General features: G+C 42.7%; 2 protein-coding genes across 2 annotated transcripts; both read right to left on the bottom strand.

Moving 5' to 3' along the window:
• Positions 1-7,324: 7,324 nt before the first annotated feature.
• On the bottom strand, positions 7,325-18,585 carry LOC110507744 (prolyl 4-hydroxylase subunit alpha-3). Its single transcript, XM_021587954.3, has 13 exons — positions 17,824-18,585; positions 17,178-17,332; positions 16,800-17,029; positions 15,118-15,267; positions 14,884-14,935; positions 14,234-14,397; positions 13,727-13,903; positions 11,945-12,009; positions 11,331-11,490; positions 10,785-10,847; positions 10,388-10,456; positions 9,457-9,553; positions 7,325-8,818 (listed from the first exon to the last, which is right to left on the bottom strand). Exons 1-13 carry the CDS (start codon positions 18,012-18,014, stop codon positions 8,748-8,750), a joined length of 1,644 nt encoding a protein of 547 aa, XP_021443629.1. The 5' UTR covers positions 18,015-18,585; the 3' UTR covers positions 7,325-8,747.
• Positions 18,586-18,762: 177 nt separating this feature from the next.
• On the bottom strand, positions 18,763-19,970 carry or95a1 (odorant receptor, family 95, subfamily A, member 1). Its single transcript, XM_021586987.3, has one exon. The coding sequence runs from the start codon at positions 19,838-19,840 to the stop codon at positions 18,875-18,877; it is 966 nt and encodes a 321-aa protein (XP_021442662.3). The 5' UTR covers positions 19,841-19,970; the 3' UTR covers positions 18,763-18,874.
• Between the last annotated feature and the right edge of the window lie 3,665 nt (positions 19,971-23,635).

Here is a 23,635-nt window from a genome sequence, read left to right as displayed (position 1 = left end):
AAATGTGCATGTGTCTGCTCAAACGGTCAGAAACAGACTCCATGAGGGTGGTATGAGGGCCCGACGTCCACAGGTGGGGGTTGTGCTTACAGTCCAACACCGTGCAGGACGTTTGGCATTTGCCAGAGAACACCAAGATTGGCAAATCTTGTTCACACTGAGCACACGTGACAGACGTGCACGCCCAATTTTTCAGTTTTTGATTTGTTAAAAAAGTTTGAAATATCCAATAAATGTCGTTCCACTTCATGATTGTGTCCCACTTGATGTTGATTCTTCACAAAAAAATACAGTTTTATATCTTTATGTTTGAAGCCTGAAATGTGGCAAAAGGTCGCAAAGTTCAAGGGGGCCGAATACTTTCGCAAGGCACTGTAGATAAGGCAAGGCCCATAGCATTTGCGAGCAAGACCCTGAGTAAGTCGCAGAGAAGGTATCCGGCACACAGACTTGAATTTCTAGCACTGAAATGGAGTGTGTGTGAGAAATTCAGTCACTGGCTTAATTAAGGGGCACGAGTTCACTGTCTGGACAGATGGTAACCCGTTAACGTACATCATGACAAAACCCAAGCTTGACGCTTGCGAGCAAAGATGGGTTGCCAAGCTGGCACCGTACAACTTTGATTTGAAGCATATCCCAGGCAGATGTAGCAGGAGCAGATGCACTGAGCCGCGACCCCTTCGCAGTGACTGTCGCGCAGGGACTGATGAGGGAGTCCTACCTAGCACTTCTGTCTGAGGCTGTTGGGACGTTTAATGATGATGTCCAAGATGCCTTCCGTTCGGCTTCTTATCCCCAGGAGATAACCTCTTTGACCACTGCTGAAGTGAAGGCCATATGTCAGCTCCATATCGACTGGGAATGTTCAACGGAGATGCAAGCAATCCAGCTTGGTTCCAACACCCAACGGCTGCTTTCTCCTGGTATTGACACTTTGCCTGAACTCTCGCACGAGGAACTTCGAGATCTCCAGCTGCAAGACTCTGTGACTTCCAAGGTCATCCCTTTCGTCTTCAATAAGAAACGGCCCACCAGACGAGATCGATACAATGTTTCTTCTAAAGTGTTGTTGCTGATGAAACAGTGGGATCGCTTGATCCTAAGAGAGGGAGTTCTGTCATTAAGGAGAGTCACACAAACCGGAGAAAGTTCCAGTATGTCTTGCCAGTGGTGTTGAGACTCAAAGCGATGACTGGCATTCACGACCTTGCAGGACATCAAGGCCAAGCTAGAACTCTAGCTCTGGCCAGACAGAGATTTTTCTGGCCTGCAATGGAGAGAGACATCAAGGAGTATGTGCGCTGCTGCCAGAGATGCGTTCTAGCAAAGACTCCAGAGCCAGCGGCTAGAGCCCCGTTAGAGAGCATCAAAACTTGCTCTCCCATGGAGTTGGTGTGTTTGGATTTTTGGACAGTGGAAGACAGTAAGAATAACTCAGTTGATGTTCTAGTGGGGACTGACCACTTCACTAAACTTGCCTATGCATGGCCATGCAGAAACCAGACAGCCAAGCAAGTAGCTCGTAAACCGTGGGATCATGTCTTCTGTGTCTATGGATTTGCATCAAGGATCCATACTGATCAGGGCGCAACTTTTGAAGGTGAGCTAATAGCAGAACTGCTTAAGCTCTCCGGTGTCCAAAAGTCAAGAACCACAGCATATCACCCAATGGGGAATGGAGAAACTGAACGCTTCAACAGGACTTTAGGTAGCATGCTCAGGAGTCTGCCCTTGAAAACCAAAGAACATTGGCCTGAACAAATCCAGTCATTAACATTTGCCTACAATGCCACTGTTCACGAGACTATGGGCTATGCTCCATTCTTTCTCATGTTTGGTAGAGTCCCTCGGCTACCAGTGGATGTTATGTTCCGCAATGTTTTGGACGACTCCAGTGTTGTGGATTGCAACAAGTATGTCGAGAATCTGATCACTGGGCTGAAGGAAGCTATGAGTGTTGCCCAAAGGCACACTGACAAGCAACAGAGACGACAAGGTTGGGAGTATGACAAGCGGGTTAAAGGCATCAGTTTGTCCATGGGGGACCGTGTCCTCATCGCCAACAAGGGTGAAAGGGGCCGCCACAAGTTGGGTGACAAGTGGAACCCCGAGATTGTCACAGTGACTTCAGTCAATCCACAAACTCACACGTACATAATCCAATACCGTTACGGCAGAGAGAAAGTGGTTCACAGGAATCTACTGCTGCAGGTGAATTTCCTGCCATTTGAAATTGATGATTCAGTGCACTTCAATGACAGTGTTGCTGCAGGGCCTTCAATCAATGTAGATGCAGGAGAGGTCACCCACTCCGGTGATGGACTGGACAGGGAAGACATGGAGGACTTTGGGGAGGAAAGTGCATTCTGGCTGGCGGAGGATTCAAGCGATTACACCGAGCTCTGAACATCGGATGGGAAGTCAGAGTCAGAAGAACCTTGTTGGCTTGAGGAAAATGACCTGGGAAGCACCTCTGAGATTCTGGAGCTGATTCCTTCAAACCCACCTCTGTTCAATGATCTTAGGCCAGAGCCACTGTTAGTCACCATGGCCCCTAGCCCAGTGGCAGGTCGCAAAAGGGCGGGGAGGGTAGTTAAACCAGTCAAGAGACTAATAGAGTCAATCCACCAGAAGGTGTAAGTTTAACATAGTACAGAGAGATGATTTAGTACATAATTACTTTTTTTAAGGCTAAGAAGGTAGTTATAGTGTAAGAGGCACTGTGCATCTAGGGGCAGTTGAAGGCCTGACCAACTTTCACTTGCCCTGAACCCTATGGGTAGCTTTGAGCTGAATTCAGAATTAAGCCTTGAGCTTGGTAGGTTATTTTGTTGTTTTACAAGGTTGGTGAAATTCAGGAGGGGTGAATGTAACAGTTGTTAAAGTACTATGTGAATTTCACCAGGTTCATATATTAATATGTCGTGTTGATTTGTTATTATGCATGCCTGGATCCTGGGAGAAGGGGAGTGTGTACTTACGTTTTGCCCTGCGTGCTCGTGCTAAAATCATTTTGATGCACTGAGAGAGGTAGGCACGCTTTTTCTGTCTTCAGAAAAGTTTGATTATTTTAAGTACAAAGTCATACACACAGTGTTTTGTTCATGAATAATGATGTATATTTAGAGGTTACTCATAAGTGGATGGTATTGTTAAGATGCACTTGTAATTGTACTTTTTAGGATAATATCAACATTCTGAATTCAACATGTTGTTAATAGCTAGCTAAGGTATTAGCAAGTTATTGTATGTGTGAACAATGGCTAGCTCCTCGAATGATCCCATTCCCTCCTATTGTGCATCTGTTGTAGAAAGAGGTGACGATTCTCAGAACATATGTGCTCTACAAATGTTTTATTTCCTTTTGGATGCAGGTATGTGGTTTTATCTATGTAAAATATGTTATGTATAATAAGGTGAGAGTGTATTAATTTTTGTATTCGAAAATCATTTTGATGCACTGAGAGAGAAAGACGCGACGATTCTCAGAACATATGTGCTCTACAAATGTTTAATTTCCTTTTGGATGCAGATGCAGGATGCAGAGAGTGAGTTCTGCTTGATTAAAACTACCTGATCTCCAAAGTCCACGTCTATAGTCTTAATCAACCACACACAACGCAGAGTTACAGCGGTGCAGTATAGCACCGGTTACACCTTCATCAAACAACACTGTTTCACGACACATCAGTGACATGGCAAGAGATGTTTGAAACAATTACTGCTTCGCATACAAGCCAGTGAATTCTATGCGTTACGGTTGGATGAGTCAACAGACGTGGCGGGCCTGGCACAGCTCCTGGTATATGTCTGTTATGTTTATGGGGCGTCAATTAAGGAAGACATCCTCTTCTGCAAACCACTGGAAACCAGGACTACAGTACTGTACAGCTTTGTGACATCAAGTGGACTTAGATGGTCAAGATGTTTTGGTATCTGTACTGATGGCGGAAAAGCCATGACAGGGAGACATAGTGAAGTGGTAACGTGTGTGCAAGTGTAACAGTATAACTTTAGTCCGTCCCCTCGCCCCTACCCGGGCTCGAACCAGGGACCCTCTGCACACATCAGCAACAGTCACCCACGAAGCATCATTACCCATCGCTCCACAAAAGCCGCAGCCCTTGCAGAGCAAGGGGAACCACTACTTCAAGGTCTCAAATTGAGCGACATCACCGATTGAAATGCTATTAGCGTGCACCACCGCTAACCATTTCACATCGGTTACACTCACCCCCCTTTTGACCTCCTCCTTTTCCGCAGCAACCAGTGATCCGGGTCAACAAGATCAATGTAACAGTATAACTTTAGTCCGTCCCCTCCCCGGGCTCAAACCAGAGACCCTCTGCACACTTCAACAACAGTCACCCACGAAGCATCGTTACCCATTGCTCCACAAAAGCCGCAGCCCTTACAGAGCAAGGGGAACCACTACTTCAAGGTCTCAAAGCGAGCGACTTCACCGATTGAAACGCTATTAGCGCGCACCACCGCTAACTAGCTAGCCATTTCACATCGGTTACACAAGCAGTTGCTCCCGACGCCAATTGAGTACACTGCAGCATCCACAGAGAGGCTCTTACTGCCAAGGGAATGCCTGATAGCTTGAAAGACGTTTTGGACTCTACAGTAAAAATGGTTAACTTTGTTAAAGCAAGGCCTTGTGTATTTTCTGCACTATGCAATGATATGGGCAGCGACCATGTAATGCCTTTACAAGGGGCAAAGTATTGACATGTTGTTTTTTTTTTGCTTGCATGATGACAAGTTTCTCACACGACTGGCCGATCTGGGTGATGTTTTTTCTCACCTGAATGATCTTAATCTAGGATTTCAGGGACTCCGCAACTATATTCAATGTGCGGGACAAAATTGAGGCTATGATTAAGAAGTTGGAGCTCTTCTCTGTCTGCATTAACAAGGACAACACACAGGTCTTTCCATCATTGTATGATTTTTTTGTGTGCAAATGAATTTAAGCTTACAATGTTAAATATGATATAGCGAAGCACATGAGTGAGTTGGGTGCGCAATTACGAAGGTACTTTCCCGAAACCGATGACACAAACAACTGGATTCGTTATCCCTTTCATGCCCTGCCTCCAGTCCACTTACCGATATCTGAACAAGAGAGCCTCATCAAAATTGCAACAAGCGGTTCTGTGAAAATTTAATTTACTCAAAAGCCACTGCCAGATTTCTGGATTGGGCTGCAGTCAGAGTATCCTGCCTTTGCAAATCGTGCTGTTAAGACACTGATGGCCTTTGCAACCACGTACCTATGTGAAAGTGGATTCTCGGCTCTCACTAGCAGGAACACTAAATACAGGCACAGACTGTGTGTGGACAATGATTTAAGACTGGGACTCTCCAATACAACCCAACATTGCAGTTATGTGCATCCTTTCAAGCACACCCTTCTCATTAACATGTGGGGAGTTATCACCATTTTTGATGAACAAATAAGGTTTTATATGTAATATGGCTAAATAAAGAGCAAAATGATTGATTATTATTATATTATTATTTGTGCCCTGGTTCTATAAGAGCTCTTTGTCACTTCCCACGAGCCGGGTTGTGACAAAAATGTCTCATTTAGTGTGTGTGTGGCAGGCTTACAATGATGGCAAAAAACAACATTTGAGAGTTTGCTGACCCTTGGAGTTATAGGGGGTACGCAGCTGGAGGTTGAATGTTTGAAGGGTTACGGGACTATAAAAAGTTTGGGAACCACTGTTAGAGCGTTCAAATTTAAATCTGGACCATGAAGCCAGTTCTGCCTTTTTTCATGCTTTTTCAGGGACTGATTTGTACACAGTAGTCTACTGATAAAGTTCTGATGCCATCATGGCATCAAAGATCCACATTGTAATACCCCATTTACTCTAGTTTATTTTCACTTGATCTACCAGACATTGGTTGCAACATATACAATTTCACTTCTTTACAATACAGTGTGTTCTTCTGGTCATTGTAGGTTGGTGATCTACTGTAAGTTTCCTCTCCTGATACAAGTCACGTGCCTCAAATGTTTGGACAGTGAGGAAGAAAGTCTTCTTCTTCGTCTTCTTTTTCTTCTATGGTATTATGCCAGTCTGCAATAAAACTAGAAAGAAACTCTGAAGTGCCTAGCAACTAGGACCACAGAAGCCGTGTGTGTTGTTGTGATGGTAGCAACACTGTGTCAATGGCGGATAGGAATTCCCACAGAGCAAAGTAAAGGCCTGTTCCCTGTGAACTGAGGAAATTGCAAGTTTCACTGTTTCACAGCAGTCTTGTGTCGAAGAAAGCCACCACTTTTAGAAGAAACATTTATCTGCCACTTCACTACAGTTCTAATAGTTTACATTTATGCAACAAATTGGTGCTGTAGCGTAGCATTTCCCATGTTGTCTGTTACATGGTAGGCTAAGACACTATACAGTGATCATATTCTATGACAATATTTCAGTCACCAAAATTGAGTAAAGCATCATCAGTGTTTCTGCAAAGTAAGCCTGCTCCACAACTTCATCAGTAGGGTCGGGCAGCGCATATTTTTAAATGTTTTATGCCAGATGGAGTATGATGGCATTTAGTCGCATTACAATTATAATTACCTCCAGCTGCCCACTTCAATCCTATTTACAATTTCTTTGTCCCACATCAAATCAACCCCTCCCAACTGTGAAATTCTGCATCGACTTAATATTAAGACCCCTTCTCCTTTCCAACTGCGGTCTGGGATTCCAAATGTAGTATTAGTTCACCCAGTACCAGATGTCTCAGAGGGAACAGAGGGAATATTAGACAGCTACATGGACTCAGATTGTTCACTGATTGTTCACTGATTTCCATATGACATGCTTGGGCCAGTCAGGAATGAACGCAGTGTACGAGAGGAGAAATTCAATTTCCTCAATGTGCAACGTCAACTATAAATAGTCTTTATAGCGTAAAAGTAAAATGAGTTTTTACTACTAGCTAAAAAAAAAGGTACTAGCTCAGGTCAACATGCATGAGTTGGATCTGCAATATGAGGCATGTGCCTGGACAAAAGGCAGTCTGGCCGTAAAAAGTTGTTTATTTCCTATTTTGGAGAAATTACACCCTGCTCCTACCGAGAAGAGAAATTCAGCACCCGTGAAACATATTTACAGACTCTACACTGATTTCCATATGACATGCTTGGGCCAGTCAGGAATGAACGCAGTATACAAGAGGAGAAATTCAATTTCCTCAATGTGCAACGTCAACTATAAATAGTCTGCTGAATGTAAAATAGTAAATATGCTTTTGTGAATGTTCTGTTTAAAGTGCTTAGTAATGAGGCAGACATAACTTTAACAAAAATATGTATTTATTTTAAAACCATATAAAGATTGAGAATTCCAGAGAATACTCTTTCTTGGTTGGAGAAACTCCAAAGACACAACCTCCATCCTCCATGCATTTTATCAAGTATGGGCCTCCTGTCAATTCACTCCAGGGGGAACAATCAAGGTCTACTGTTAAGGAATGCAGATGGGAGCATGTAGCATTCCTGTAGTATATGGCCCCTGTATTTGTATCGGTGTGTGTGTGTCTAAAGGGGAGGAGTGGTAGGGGGTTGAGCACTGGAGGGAATACTTCCTTACATCTCAGCAGGCAGAGATATGGTCCCTGTTGAACCCCTCTCCCTTCCTCAACACTCCCTGTCACTCAAAAGGCAGCAGCACTGACAGAAAAGCTCCTTGGAGCCTACAGCTCCTATAGTAAGTACATTTCACTCCTCACCCTCATAGACTAGGTGTGAAAGCTAGCATGCACTCTCTGACCTACATACAGACAAATCTTTTGTCTGGTTGGTAGGCAGCTAGACACCCAGGATTTGAGGTCAGAGACTCGGTACTAAAGCAGATGCATTCCCACTTTCCAATCATCTGGTTTACAGACCATGACTAATGCATGATGCCACTGAATGGGAGTTAGAAGACTAAACAGGTTTGACTCATATCCATTCCATTAGCTACAAGGAGATGAGCAATAGAGAACACACCAAATGTCATCAAGCCCCTCAGTGGGAGAGACGACGACCTCATCTCCTTTGATTTCCTGAACTGACTGAGCATGAATGGGAAATAGTTACAATAACCCTTTTCCTCTGAATAACAGCACTGCTCTTAACTACATTCTTAAGGTGTGAAATGGTTCCAGAAATATTATTCTAAAACTAAATATTCTGATAAAGATCAGTGCTGTGCTAATGAGATCAGTCCGTGTGAAGAGTATCCTGACAGATTCAGTGCATCACTTTTCAAAAGGATGCATTATACGTTTTTTCCCCCCCAAACAAACTGACACCGGAGGCAAACAGCCTAGCAGAGTTAACTGAAACCAGCCCAGTGTGTGAGGGTAGAGGCCTCTCTCTCTCTGCTCCAGCAGGGACTGACTGGGGAGTTGGAGCAAGAGGCCGCTCTGCCTTTGGGGCTGATTGCCAAATGCCCCCTCTACACCCACCACCCCCCCTTCCCAAAACCAACTCAGCCCCCCTGCCATTCCAGCCCCCTCCAGCAGTGTCTGTGCTCCTTATTCCCTTGGGCCTGAAGCTCCAATCACAGATGCAGGCTGCTCCTTGGTTGCCTTCCCCTCCCCCAGCCGCTAGCGCTCTCTCATGCCCTCTCTCATTCCTTCCCTCTCTCGCTCTGCCTGCGTGGTGCGCGCGGCTCCATTGTGGAGACTGGCTCTTGTACTCCAAGCGGTCCCAGCAGCTGCTTTCTCTCTTCTCACTCCTCAGGATTGGGGCTACAGCGTCTCTGGAACTCCTGGCCATACTCATGGATCCATTTGTTAGCCACTGGAACAGGGCATGGACAACAGAGAGTGTGTGTTAGTGGTGTATGTCACACAGTAGTCAAACAAACATAAAATATAATATACAGGTCTGTAAAAAGGAGTCGTTAAATACTCACTGATCCCCTAAAAGTGTTGACAAACATTTGTATATTCAAATGGGTCCCTTGTATATAGAGCCATCAATAATGGCAAATGGGGCCCGATTTCCTTGTTATAATCTTAGTTCTAATACATAAACATACAGTAAAAAGGTATATACTGTACTCGCTCCTGTAAATGTCTCTTAGATGCAGCCTCTCACAGTAATGACTAATACCCCTCTCTGTGTGTTTCCTTTAGCCTTGTCACTGACTGTGGGATCCAGGATGGAGTTAAATTACGTGGAATGGAGGCCCACATGTTTCGCATCCCAGAGCAGTGCTCAGTACCTGACCTCCTCTCTATATCATCCCTAACTATCTGTCTAATGCAGTGCAGATGTGGCCCCGGGCTCCTGCTGTGACTTCAGTATGACAGACAGGGGCTACTGGAATAGACGTAGGGTTCTTAGCTTTCCACATCTGACACTGCTCACTGTGCCTGTATGCTTTTCTATAGGAACTATGTGGTGTCCCCGGTTGTCTCATTAAAGTCTCTTACCCCATTTGTCCCCAACAAGGACAGGGCAGCCAGCATGCAGAGTGTCCCCATCTCCTTGACCGTTCCGATGGAGGTTCCACCAGAAAAGGGCAGCATTCTGGAACACGAGAGACAATGGAAATGTTTCACTAAAAAACATAGGAAAGAAACATTTTAAATCGTGCCTGGATTTTGTGTGGGCCACTATCATGCCTGGATTTTGTGTGGGCCACTATCATGCCTGGAATTTGTTTGGTCTTCTCCTCTACTTGACTATCCTAAGACATTATTCCTCCATAAAAAAGACATTTTGTATACTTGTAAGTTAAAATCCCACGTGCATAGCTGTGCTCCAAGTACAACATCTTTGACATGGATATGGGGCAGGAAGTGAAACCTTAATAAAATCCAGGTTGAGAGGTTAAAACCTGGTGAGGTCCTGTGTCTTTTCAACAGCAGCTCATTTATTAAACCAAACACTATACTGTCGTGCATCCCAAATGGCATCAGATTCCCTATATAATGTACTACTTTTGACCAGGGCCCTGATCAAAAGTAGTACACTATAAAGGGAATCGGGTGCCATTTGGCTCCTCTTTTCTCAACAGGCCTACTGTCATAAGAACAGTACTACTCAACAGTACTACTCAAAACATCTTAAGAAATGATGTGACCTTTCTGAGGAAGGAATTTCTTATTATTCTTGATGCCATTTTAACAGAGTGAATGAAGGCTTATGAGCGTACGTGTTCTGGCTTGAAGCAATTTCGATGGGTAAACAGAAGAAGATTAAGTATATGTCCCAAATAGCACCCTATTCCCTATATAGTGCATTACTTTTGACAAACAGCCTGGTAAAAAAAAAAAAGAGTAGTGCACTATGTAAGGAATAGGGTGCCATTTGGGACACATCCTAAGTTTAGCCAGCAGCTGACGTGTGCAGTTCATTTACCTCCAGAACAGGAACGCTGAAGTTAGCATGGATGAAGGCTGTGGACCCACCTGCGTCCACAGTGCTGAGCTGTGGAGGATGACAACATTCTCACTGAGTTGTGTCTAGTCTAGCCACTGTGTGCACATGTCATAAAAAAGTCATCCGTGCCAGAATACGGAGTGTGGAGTTTGTCCAAAACTCACAAGCAGACAGTCTTTTCCATACCGCCTTAACTGGAAGTTTGACATTGGACTAAAATATAATTGCAATTTTCAATAAGATAATACTGAATTCTTATGCTGATAAATGCAATCTAGCATACACTATCTCCAAAGATGCTTTTACTGGATTTCCACAAATGAGACAATCATGCACATATAATAAGATAACAAGATAAAACAAATGATTAACTTACGTATATCATGAAGGTTGCCACTCGATTCCCAGTGTTGAGCCTAAAAAGGGGGCTTGATGCTGACTGGTTATATGTAGGAAATAGTAATCATTAATATATCATGTCCTTCCTTACTTTACCGCCATAGACTATGGCTATGTCTCAAATGGTACCCTATTCCCCTATATAGAGCACTAATTTTGACCCGAGAACTATGGGCCCTGGTCAAAAGTAGTGTACTAGGGCAGTGGTTCCCAAACTGTGGGGCGCGCTCGGCAGGGGGGGCGGGTACCACTCCCTCAAATAAGTTGTAATAGTAGAATGCACAAGGTGCAATTTCGAAATTGGGTAGTGCATCATCAGTTTTCCTCTTGTCTTGTCAGTGTGTTTGAGTGAAAAAGTTTAGGAACCCTTGTACTAGCGAATAGGATGACGTTTGGGACACTACCCATCACTCAACACTAACACACAAAATGAGGGTACACTATTGCATCAAGTGTTGATTAATGTAGTAAATGTTGGGTTTATTCAAGATCTACTGTTCTAAATATAGAGAAACCCACTCACCGTTGCATGGTCAAAATGGGGTTCATAGTGTCCTCCAATCCCATAGTTTACCACTTGGAGGTACTCTGCATACGGAGGCTGCACATTGAGACTTGTGAGCAAGGCGATTCTCTGGTCCAGCCTCCCAATGATAGGGTGGGCTGTCTCCTTTAACCATGCACTGAAAAACAAACCACAAACTCTCATAATACAGATCATGTTACTGTCTTGGTTTGAGCTCGACCAGATGCTCTTCTGACAGGTGACGTCATTCCTACGTGATGTGCAGTCCTAAACCGATCAGTGCAGATACTCGTCTTGCTACCTGACGTAAGACAACGACGTACACTTCCTCTTCCACTGACACTGTAGGTTCCAGAGGTGTTCAGACAATTTCCATTCAAAGGTTAAAGTTTATCCCACATTTAACTATCATACATTACATATAGCTAATAGGCCTGCAAATCCTGTGTGCACCATAAAATTAGCCCAAACATTTTATAGTGTTATACAGTATATTCACTGGTTGTTGTTCGGGTGCATTGTTCTGCTTGGTGCTTTATTACTGCTGTAAGTGTTATGAGGAGGAACAGTAAACTGTACATTTAATAGTGGCATGTTTCTGATAGTAGTACCTCTTGCTGATGCGATACTCTGCAGTAGCCTGTTCCTCTCCAGATGCCACCACAGATCTCCTTAACTTATGGCAAAAAAATAAATAAAACTGTCAATACTCAATTTTATACAGCAGTAACATTTTAAGATCAAACTGCAGGGATCTGTCTGACAAGAGAGACATTAATGATGTGAGGATAGAGAACAGAACGTCCAAAAGAGCTCAGTAAATAAACATAATTTTTTGAATATGTTAAAACTGGCAACCGCAGTAATTTTCCAATGAAGCCATGCCTGACGAAAATACTTGACTGGCATTTCTATCTACGCTCTCTCTAAATACTTTGGACTAGACAGCTAATACTAAACCATTGGAGCCAAGCATGAACACACAAATGCCATGCTCAGACAATGATGTATGTGCCTATGTGCTCAGGGCAAGGAGTGCTGCATGTGCTCCAGGCTCCAAATGACTAATACTCCAGATGTGACTCCCAAATGGCAGCCTATTCCCTATATAGTGCACTACTTTTGTAGTGCACTATATAGGGAATAAGGTGCTATTTGAGATGCAGGCCAGGCCTGGTTTTAATCACCCCACCAGAGTGCCATCAAATGTTGACATAATAATGAAATAAGTAGAGGGATTTCCATTTGAAGAAGGGGTGGAAAACCTGTTGAACAGTGCCAAAACCTCACACAATCTAGGAGATCATTTGGGTTACAGCATCTCGCCAGAAAAACTGAGTTAGCATAAACACAATTAGGACGATAGTTCTTTCTATGCTGCTGGCACAGGACAGACACAGTATTATTTTCCATTAGCTATTGAGATGAGAAGTCAGTTTTTACCCATAGCCCTCAACAATTTGGACCGTCTGAGGCACTCCGCCAAGGATCGGAAGTAATGTATCCTTTATTACTTTAACCTTTGCTTAATGGTTGGAACAATATCAACTATTCCTCCAATGGGTTTTTGAGAGATCCCTAAACCTCTCACTATTGTTCAACTTTTCCTAGATTGGGATCCGTACAAAGTAAAGTCAATTCAGTCAGACGTTCTTCTTGCAAACCAGCTTGATGGACATATTTGCGCTCTTTTTGGCATGTATGATCAGATTGTAAATATTTGTTAATATTCTCAAAATTGCAACCAGGTCACAGAACTGAGACTGAGATCACAAACATGCAAGAATAGAAAGATTACTATATGATAAAAATCCTATCATAGCCTGCCAATGTAATCTAAGGTGTAACTATTACTCGGGTGAAAAACTAGCACCTCAGTTCAGTGGCAGTCTAAGCGGCCAGACCACAAGGAAAAAAAGATGGCCGATGGGAAATTTCCAGAAATAACCGCTATCCCAGCAGAGCCAAAAGGAACACTGTTCGGTGTGTAGAGTCACTCTCCTGCACAATCTTTACTGGAGTCATAAAATAGGCCATTGACATGTAATACATTTAATAATCCTTCAGATGTGCAAAAACGAATTATGACACAGGGGGTCTCTTTTATCAGTTATGTGATTTAAAAGACATTCCTCATTTTCAATTGACTTGGAATGTGGTAATCTCAATCAATGTTATGACAATGACATCTGAGGCCATATGTATCAAGCGTCTCAGAGTTGGATTACTGATTTAGGATCAGTTTTGCCTTATAGATCACAATCAACAAGACTGGATCGGGAGGACTGGATCTTAGATCAGCATTTCTTATCCGAGGCGTTTGATACATACTGCACATGATAGGCCTTTTCTGAGTAAAAGGGTTGATACCATGGCAGTAGATAGACACTCACCCCTGTCTGGGCGAGTTCCCTGATGCTCTCTGCCTCTGAGTCAGTGATGAAGCTGTGGTAGAGGACCACGTAAGGCTGCAGGCTCAGCACCTCACGTCTGATTGGCTGCAGTAGCAACCCAGGATTGTCATTGTTAAAATAGTCACAGAAGAGCCGGGGGTTTTCATAATGCGTTGGCTGTGAGGAGAGAATGGCATCTGAAGTCCATTATTGGAGCCGAAACATGGAAAGAAAGCGCCAGTATTTTCTTTTCATCCTCAAAACTTGTATTTTAAAACTCTTTTCTCTCTCTGTGAGCTCCAGACTGTAGCCAAGTTTCTGCACATTATTTGAAAACCACAACTGTTTTCCTCATATTGTGGCTCATATGGTGTCATACATTTAAAAGGACAGTATAATTTCTGTTGCTGTTTGGAGCATTTCTAAAAGTTAGCAAATGTATCACTCAATTGCTACCCCATATAGCCGGGTGGGTGGACAAGATTATAATATCATAGATGAGTATACCTGAGTGCCCTGTGTCCGACATAGTCTCTCATAGGTATTCCTTGTCCGTAGATAGGTGGTGTTGGGCCTCTTCAACCCAGTGTCAGTGCTCAGTAAGGGTGGACTGTCAACTAGCAGTCGCTCATACTTCTGTACATTCTTTAAAACTCTCCCGTTCATCGGATCTTCAGGAAGGGAATCATGTAAATACCATCAATGTGATACCATGAGTTTGGAGAAACAAATCACAGCGTGCAGTTGGTCAAATATGAACAAGCAAGCATGTTTCCTGGTCATTTTACAGGAAATGTATTTACTTTTATTAAAAGAGGCCTGAATTGTTAGGTCCAGTCCCAGGTCTGCATTATGCACAGTAAGTATACAGTACTTCAGGGCTCAGCTACCATATGGGGAAGTAGGCTGACATACAAAGCAGGCTGCCTCTATATAGTGTGGGAGAGTAGTGGGATTGGATGTTTTTATATGGAGTGGGGCAGTCCCACTCCTTTCGTATTTTTAGGTTTATTGGACAGAATAAAGAGAAAGGAAGGAGTAGTGGATCGGAGTAAAACCCATGCTCGCATAGTATGTGTGATCCAGAGACAGCTGTTTAGACCGCTGGACCACCCCAGGCCACAGTATAGTGGAATGTTTTAATTGAACAGGCTTACCATGGTTCAACAACTCCTGAGAGAGACTCAGTGCATAGGAAATGTTTCCTGTCTGAAACAAAACATAAAGTTAAATTTGGTCAACAAAATGCTAAAAGAATCACATCTTCTCTAATTTTTTACATTTTTCAAACAATAGGTCCATTTTCTAATTTTTTACATTTTTCAACCAATAGGTCCATCTATTTTGAAAAGAGTCAGAATAACTTGTATTTCTATGTGAAAAATAGACACCTTGAAGTGAGAAAAAGCCAGGTGATCCAAAGCATCTTCCAGAGTTCCCTCATTCTCTGGACTCCATTCCCCCCCCGCCCCTCGAAACAGACGCACTGACTCCTCCAGCCACTGCACTGAGTGGTAGTAGTCCTCCAGCTCATAGGCAACCTGCAATACAACAACAGGATGTTAGCATTAGAAAACAGAAAGATTTTATAATGACAAATTGAGACACATTCTTTTCCTGAACTTGGAAATGTTTATCTGTAATCAAAACTTCTGTTGGAAGGAAAGAGTAAACACCTTTTAAAGCATTGTAAATATCATTCTCTCGCATCTAGAGCTGAAGAGAAGAGAGCCACGTAAAGTACATGTAGCACTATGATTGTTGATGGTGGCTGCGGCTTTGTACGCGCCCCGGAAATGTGAGAAATAAAGCTAACCCTTAGCTTACCCTGCTGGTTTTAACGACTGGGCTTTAGCTACCATAAAAGTGCAGTTGTAGAACTGTTACTGTATGCTGACTCACAACACCCCAAACGGAGCATCTGTTTACACATGATCACAGTCAGATAATCTTGGTGTTAACAAAAGTGAAGCAAACGCCCATACTCCACATTCTTATACTTCCATAAACAGAGATTATGATTTTCCACACTGTCTCTCCCACACAGTGCCCCTTGTGCACTGCCACTGTACATAAACAATAGGATCCATTGTGAAGTGACTCATCATGAGGAAGACTTTTCCGTGTCCCAAATGTTACCCCATTCTCTTTATTTGCACTACTCTTGACCAGGACATATAGAAATCTGGTCAAATGTAGTGCAGTAAATAGGGAATAGGCTGCCATATTGGATGCACATCATGCACCCTTTTCAAATTTGTCTGAGAGAGCACTCCGGTCTTGTCATTCTATATGAACCCCCCTGACACACAGGAAGAGGACTTTACTCCATCTCTAACCACAGAGTATGACAGGCTCAGAACAAAACTGTGTTTTATGGTCTTCTGCTAATGCTAATTAGGGAAGCCAGATCTCACAGCACCGTCTGCCCAGCAGGCTAGCACTCCTCCTGTTACATGCTCTCCTCCTCTCCATGACTCCAACAGCACATCTCCAGTTGACACTTTACAGAGTGCAATGTGAGCAGAGATTACCTTTTGGTCACATCCCATATTGAGCGGATGCCAAAAGGAAATGAAGTAAAATGAACCCATAAAGCCTACGTCCCTTTTCTTCACCCTTTTCCAGAAGTGTGTACTTGCACAATAACAATCATGGATTTAAAAACATGGTATAGGATGAACTTTAATGTCCCCAACAGGAAAATGGTCTTGAACACACAATACTGCTGTATACAAAAGACACTGTACATGACACAATAACATAATACATACATTGTACATTACCCTTATCATACACACTTCTCATATAGCCACATACTGTACATAATACATATAGAACATTCCCTTATTCAGTCAGTGGAGTACTATTGCCGTTCAGGTATGATGGACATGGGAATGAATGAGCGCTTATACCAGTTCATTTTACAAGTGGGATTTGTGTAATCTTTGGCTGGAGGGAGATTCCATCATTGTTAGATCCACGCGAGCCAGTGTGCAAGTGCACACTTCAGGAGAAGAGTGGAGAATCAGGCACCGCCAGGGATTAAATGGGTGAGTTATTGGTGCCTTACCTTCCCAACCAGGAAGCAATCATCCCCAGAAAGAGGAACAGATACTGTGGGACTGTAGATGTCAATGGGGTTGCCGTCAGTGATCCTCTGGAAGTGACCTCTCACAAGTCCCCCCACTTGAAGGGCATACACATCCTGCAGCCTCATCAGTCCCTTGGCAGCCCCCTGAAGGTCCTCCAGTTTGGGCAAGCTGCCCTCCTTCTCCACCTCCTCGTAACCAGACCTGAAGTCTGAAACACAACAAGGGGGAATGAGTGGGAGTGAGGTAATGATAGGACACAAGAAGCGGGGGATGGAGTTTTGACAAACTTAGGTCTCAGGTGATGTCAGTTGTAAGGACCAGATGTGTTTTTAAAGAGATTCGTAAAGGGAAACAACCTTGGGTGTTCTCTTGTGCTTCATCACTGTAGATCAGATTCAGCCACTCGGACTGCAAGCGCTTGATAAGAGTGAACGCCACCAAGGGGTTTGCCATAGCAGCTGATGGTCCACTGTACACCTCACTGTGCAAGTCTGACACCTTTGCATAAAACCTGCAGAAAGAGTCTACAAGTATTATACGTTTAGAGAGAATATATCCCCTTAAGGTGATATCATGATAGGGGAGACAACCATGCAATGATATATGCATGAGGCTTTCCATGGACATTCTTCTCCTAAACTAGTATAGAACTCATCTTGAGTTTATGATAGGCTTTAGAACGAATTTAACATTAGTAAATTAGTCATTATAAATGTTAAGTTTCTTATAAAGTTACCTACACGGATGGAGGCGATTCATCGATGGCATATGTTCAACAAGGAATACAACGCCTTAAGTAAGACGGTAACAGTAGCCTATCATGAAATTGTATGTAATATAATAAAGGACAAATAGCCCAAACTTAGAAACAATTATTTATCTCAATTTGTTCTCCGTCTCCCTCTAAAACCACCCACTCCGAAGCCTTAATAATTAAGCCTACAATATAAGTGGTAGTCTATCAAGCGTGCATCATGACAACATTCCCTGTCTGTTACTCACCTTTTTATGTCTTCAAGTCTCTCCGATTCGTGTTCGATGTAAGTTTCTAAATGATCAATAAGTTGTCTTTCAACATTGATGGCTTGTTTTACGTTCAATAATGACGTATACATCTCACCAAAAGATAACGGCATCAAAATTACACGGATTACAACACAGGCTGAGTAAATGGATTTGAAATAATATAGCATTTTGCGCGCGTATGATCCCCTCGATTATGTTTAAAATGTTGCCTATGCTTGTGCTAGATTTTTTTGTAAATTCTAATCTACAATGGTTCTTGCTGTCAATGTATAAAGTGTAGCGCAGTTTCTTGTTTGAAACCACTCAAACCTGTCCTACGGGAAAGCTGCGCTCCGTCCTGCTGTTCTGTGTAAATCTCTGCAATGTTCTTTCTCAACAGCGCGCGCCGGTCACACCTAAGACATCAGCTTTCACCACTTCACATGATCTGTCATCCGGAGGAATAGTTCAACAATACCTATCTCATATATGAAGTTGCATGATTAATGTACAATCATATTACATTAGGTAGTTTAGGAAAACTGTATTTGCTTAAATGTATTGCAACAGCTTGCACGTTGGAATTGTGATGCATGAATGTGCCCAGTCCCTGCCTTCCACTTATATAATTGTCTCGTTAAATTGCTTTATAATAACTATGAATATCAAATAATCTAACCCTTATTGCTTTAGCTATCAATGTTTTAATTTCGCCAAAGGAACTGAACGTCTTCCTGTGGGCGCACATTGATCCAGTGCGGTGACCCAAGTTGGACCACTTGATAAATATGGAATTATAGTGACATCTAGCGTAGCGTATATCTCAAAGAATTTTAAAGCAATCTTTTCTATTCCAAACAAGCCTCTGTGTTTGAAGAAAAATGCACAGTTTTGTTAGATAGTAACCAACAAAGTTTTTAAAAGACACCAGCTTAATAATGACATAATGGCTGTCATCCAGCCAAGGTTATACACTTTTAATGAACTAACATATACAGGCTACTAGTCTGTACATTGATTTGACAAGTGGCTCCGCTTCAGGACCAGTTCATTTGACCCTGGGCTTGGTGGCCAGGGCTCTGGGGCTGATCCTGTGTCTGTGTGAGCAGCACAAGACAGCTCTCCTCATGTAGCCCTTTAGGGACTCATCTCTCAGGCCGTAGATGAGCGGGCTGAGGAAGCGCGGCAGTAGGATGAAGCAGAAGTAGTTGAAGAAGGAGATGTGCTCTTGCAGCCAGCCGGCCTGCATACTGATGCGGCTCTCTGTGACCGGGTGGGTGAAGGCGATCATGCACAGCAGCAGCTGAAAACCGTGGAGCAGCACTGTGTGCATGGCCTTGCCCACCGACGCCCGGTCCTGACGCATCTTCCTGGTCTCCAGCAGGATCCTCGTGTAGGTGAACATGATGATGGCTGCCACCACAGCGAAGAACAGACCGTTGAGCGACACCTTGAACAGTGTCTGGACGGGGGATGCGTTGAGGACCACGGTTTTGCAGAGCACCGGGGTGGAGAGGACGTTCATGCCAGGCTGAGGCTCTCCCAGAGAGAAGTCCACAATGGGCAGGATGCAGCTGACCAGCCACAGGCTCAGGATGATGATCCAGATACGGTCAGCGCGCCAGGCAGCCGGGCGCTGCAGAGGGTAGAAGATGGCCACATAGCGCTCCAGAGACATAGCTGCCAGGATCAGAGGAGTGTTCTGGAAGGTGGAGGTGGAGAAGAAGAGTAGAGGTGCACAGTAGACGATGGCAAACTTCACATTGCCCATGACGAAGAGGAAGAGGAGGACAGAGGAGAGGAGCTGGAGAGTGTCGTTGATCAGCATGTAGGCAAACAGGATGTAGCGGGAGTTGTCCAGGAAATGTCTGTGGGAGGCGAACGTGTGCAGCATGACCACGATGCAGTAGAGGAAGATGCAGAAGAAGGGGATCACCACACACACCTTGATTATCACAGATAGGCTCTTCTGTGAGTTGGTGGCATTGCCTGGAAGGTCGGTCAGATTCTGCATTTTTCAATGTAGCCTGCTTGAGGAATGGTCAATGTCTGCAAATCTGAAATGTTGTGGAAAACAAAGACTTGATATGCACACAGAAACATTTATGACAATATACATGATCCCAAAGATGAATGAGATACCATGAACTAACCTCAACTTGTCCTCTGATGGAGAAAGTAAAGGTTTGGGAGGGATGGATTGTGGATTTTTATACATTTTTCTCCATAACATCACCATGATACAAAACATCTCTGGGAAGAGGCATTTCCTTATTCTAAATGTTTTGACAGTGTCTTGATTTCTCAAGGGACAAATTCATTTCATTCCATTCTCAAAGTGCATTATGTTCATAATTATTGCTCAAGTTCCTCAACAGGGAAAAGGTCTAATAGGTGCTTAACTTTTACTTAGGGAACTCTTCAAAATACCTAATTAGAACAACTAATTAGAAGTAATGATAGTATGGTCTGACGATTTGAGCCATTATGTGGACCATACAAGAATCAAACCTACAACACTTGCAAGCACCTTGTCCAACCATTAGCTATTAGAGCCATCTTTACTCAGATTAACTGATAAAAAAAAACAGTTTTCACAATAGTGCAAAATCATATAGGCCATTTTGTCACTTTAAAATGGTGATCGCATTTGATGAACTATGGGCTCTATTTAATCCACACCCGTTCAAATTTTCCTGGATAAGTCAAGCACATTATCTCTGTGCAGGGACAAAAGGATGTCTGAATTCACATGCAGACCAGTTTCTTTTTACTTGAATTTGGAAAATGGTTACATTTTGAAACAGCCCTATGTTTTGAAATTAAGGCTCAACAGGAGGCCTGCTATTTATGAAATGTAACTTAGACCAGTCAATGTTTCTTCAAATGTGTTTATTTACCTCAGTACTGTTATGCCAGTATTCGTAATACAGTATAAAATATTGGAGCGATCCTTGCTTTATGACTATGTTACAATTCACACCAAGTGGGTTAACCCTATTGGTGCAATGCATTGGGTGTTTGCCTTTCACACCAGCCACCCGGGTTCTCCTCCCTGTCCCGTCATTCACTAAATTGGTGTCAGAAGTGGGATGGCGGCCGTGAGGCCAAAGGAACGCACAGATGTGTAAGGGGGCTGAGTAGTCAAAGCACGGGGACGTGCCTTTCCGTTCTGTGGTTCCGTTCTGTGGGGGCCGTGTAGTGATCCTCTCTATATGAGCCACATTACAATTCCCACCAAGTGGATTTACCCTATTTTCACACCGGTGACTCGGTTTTGCTACTCGGTTTTGCTACTCTGGTCCACTGTTCGGACAATTATTTATAAAACCTTGTTCTATTTTTAAATGCTGTTCTATCAACCTTTGGTGAAATGCATGCAGACCAGGGCAAAGAGTAAAAGGCATGTCTGTCTATCAGCGTTTGTTATTCTTTTCAGAGAGAAATGTGAAACCGTAAACATTGGCATAAGTTGTTTGTGAGGGGACTGCATTTGATGAACAGGGAGGCGTGTTTACTGTGTTGCCGGATGGATATCTCCAGAGTACAGTTAGAGAGAGAGCGTGTCCCCTGTTCCCTGATTAGTAATTAACAGACTGGTTGATTATTAACGGAGTCGAGCCTAATTGTGCAACGTTATGTTTTATTTTATTTGGCAAACAAGATGACTCTGTTGAGACCAGCACACCAGGGCTTGGTCTGCTCTTGACGTAAGTCATGCGTCAGTAGTGAAGACAGCTGGGGACAGATCCAAACAGTGTGTTCTCCCTGGGACTCTGGGCCCCAAACAAACCTGATGTTCATTGGACTCCTGTACTGTAAACGCCAGCTCAGCATGCCCCCAAAATGAAAACTACATGTAATGTTCTAGTCAAACTATCATAAAAAAATGGGCACTAACATCAACTTCTGAAACAACAGAGATAGTGTTTAAAACATTATAGATTTAATAGATTTAGTTTCTGTTCGTCCTGTCTCCCTATAGTGCTGTCTTAGGCATCTCACAGTACGAACACATCTGCAGTCCTCATGCTTCCTTGCAGCATGCCTAAGGCACATTCACGCAGATGAGCAGGTACCCTGGGCATCTTTCTTTTGGTGTTTTTCAGAGTCAGTAAAAAGGCCTCTTAGTGTCCTAAGTTTTCATAACTGTGACATTAATTGCCTACCGTCTGTAAGCTGTTAGTGTCTTAACGACCGTTCCACAGGTGCATGTTCATTAATTGTTTGTGGTTCATTGAACAAGCATGGAAAACAGTGTTTAAACACTTTACAATGAAGATCTGTGAAGTTATTTGGATTTTTACCAATTATCTTTGAAAGACAGGGTCCTGAAAAGGGCCGTTTCTTTTTTTTTAATGCGTTTAGTAGTTTGTCAGTACCAACATTGACCATCATAAAACACACATCTTTTACCTACTACATAAAGAATGTCAGCAGAATCTGAAATAAATGTGAGAAGGTGGTCTTACTGTAATCCTTTAATAACAATAACAGTAACTATTGTAAAATAACTATAACCTATTATGGTATCAATATGTTTGTCTCTAAAAGGTTCATTGATGTCAAACACAACCCTTGCCCAGTCTCTGTCCCTAGCTAGGACAACATAGTGCCAAACCTTTATAGTACAAATCAACCCTGGCCCGAGTTCTCCAGCGATGTGTGTTGAAGTTAAGTCATCTAGCAACTATTATGTTGATAAACAAGAGCTATGGTGACAGATTTTTCTGGTAGTTGTAAACAGTCTTATATCAAGTGTCATGAGGGATAAAGACTGCTTTTGTCAGAGCAAATTTTGTCTAGAATACAAAGACGGATGGACTGCAATATGATGTTTATTAAAATCATTTTATGGTATCTATTGTATTCTGAAAGGCATCTCACCTTCACCTGTCTTATGATCATTTCACACATAGTATTGCTTGAATGACACACGATTTCTGTGTGAATCAACAGGATTTAGAATCGGTTTGTCTCCCTGTTAACCTGTAGCAAGTGTAGTTCTAGACTGTTGATTTTACCTTTCTCCATCAGCAGAGGGCCCAGTGTCATGACAATTTAGATGTAGTGTGTACTACTACACAGGTGTGTGCTTGAATTACTAATGACCTAGGTGTATCTACTGGCAAACAAAATACATGTCAAATTTGCAGTTTAACATGTGAAAATTTTATTTTCACATGTGAAATAGCTGTTTTCACACGTTGAACATACATTTTACACATGGAACCATATTACATTTTTCACATGTATTACATTTAGAGTTCACATGTTAAACACCACCTTTTCACATGTGAGGAGAATAACATGTTTTCACCTCACATGTGAATTGCAGTTTATGCAGTGAAAATCGGATACGCAATTTCACATGTGAAAAACATTCATGTGAATATCACATTTGCCGTTTCATATGTGAAAATGTGATTGTTTTTCACTGCGAATAAGATTTTTACATGTTTTTTTTTTTTTTATATATGTGAACTTGTAGTTCTACATGTGAAAGTAAATATCACATTTGAAGTATCACATGTAAGAAAACTCCAACTGTGAAAATCTCAGTCTGGAACATGTGGGGATGATATAATGTTATTCTTCTGTGACGACCTTCCTACTCTCTGCCGAATTCTTTCTCTTTGCTTTTATTTTTATTACTCTTTTTATTCACTTAGCAACTTACTTTATCCATTTTTGATGCATTGTTGAGAGATTAACTGGAAAGTAAGCGTTTTATTGCACTGTGTACTCCATGTATATCATATGTACTCCATGTACATTATGTCTATATCACAAATAAACCATCTGGAAC

The sequence above is a fragment of the Oncorhynchus mykiss genome, chromosome 27 (genome assembly GCF_057628025.1).
Source record: "Oncorhynchus mykiss isolate SJ-2025 chromosome 27, ASM5762802v1, whole genome shotgun sequence".
Classification (NCBI taxonomy): Eukaryota; Metazoa; Chordata; class Actinopteri; order Salmoniformes; family Salmonidae; genus Oncorhynchus; species Oncorhynchus mykiss.
This window is presented reverse-complemented; position numbering and strand designations above follow the sequence as displayed.

What these genes read in the sequence shown, in the direction of transcription:
- LOC110507744 (XM_021587954.3), bottom strand. Translation starts at nt 18,014, where the DNA reads ATGCTATATTATTTCAAATCCATTTACTCAGCCTGTGTTGTAATCCGT. An exon ending in GGGAACTCGCCCAGACAGGG is followed by an intron (nt 12,010 to 13,726) that starts GTGAGTGTCTAT and finishes TTTTGCCATAAG; the next exon opens with TTAAGGAGATCTGTGGTGGC. An exon ending in CCCATTTTGACCATGCAACG is followed by an intron (nt 10,848 to 11,330) that starts GTGAGTGGGTTT and finishes ACATATAACCAG; the next exon opens with TCAGCATCAAGCCCCCTTTT.
- or95a1 (XM_021586987.3), bottom strand. Translation starts at nt 19,840, where the DNA reads ATGCAGAATCTGACCGACCTTCCAGGCAATGCCACCAACTCACAGAAG.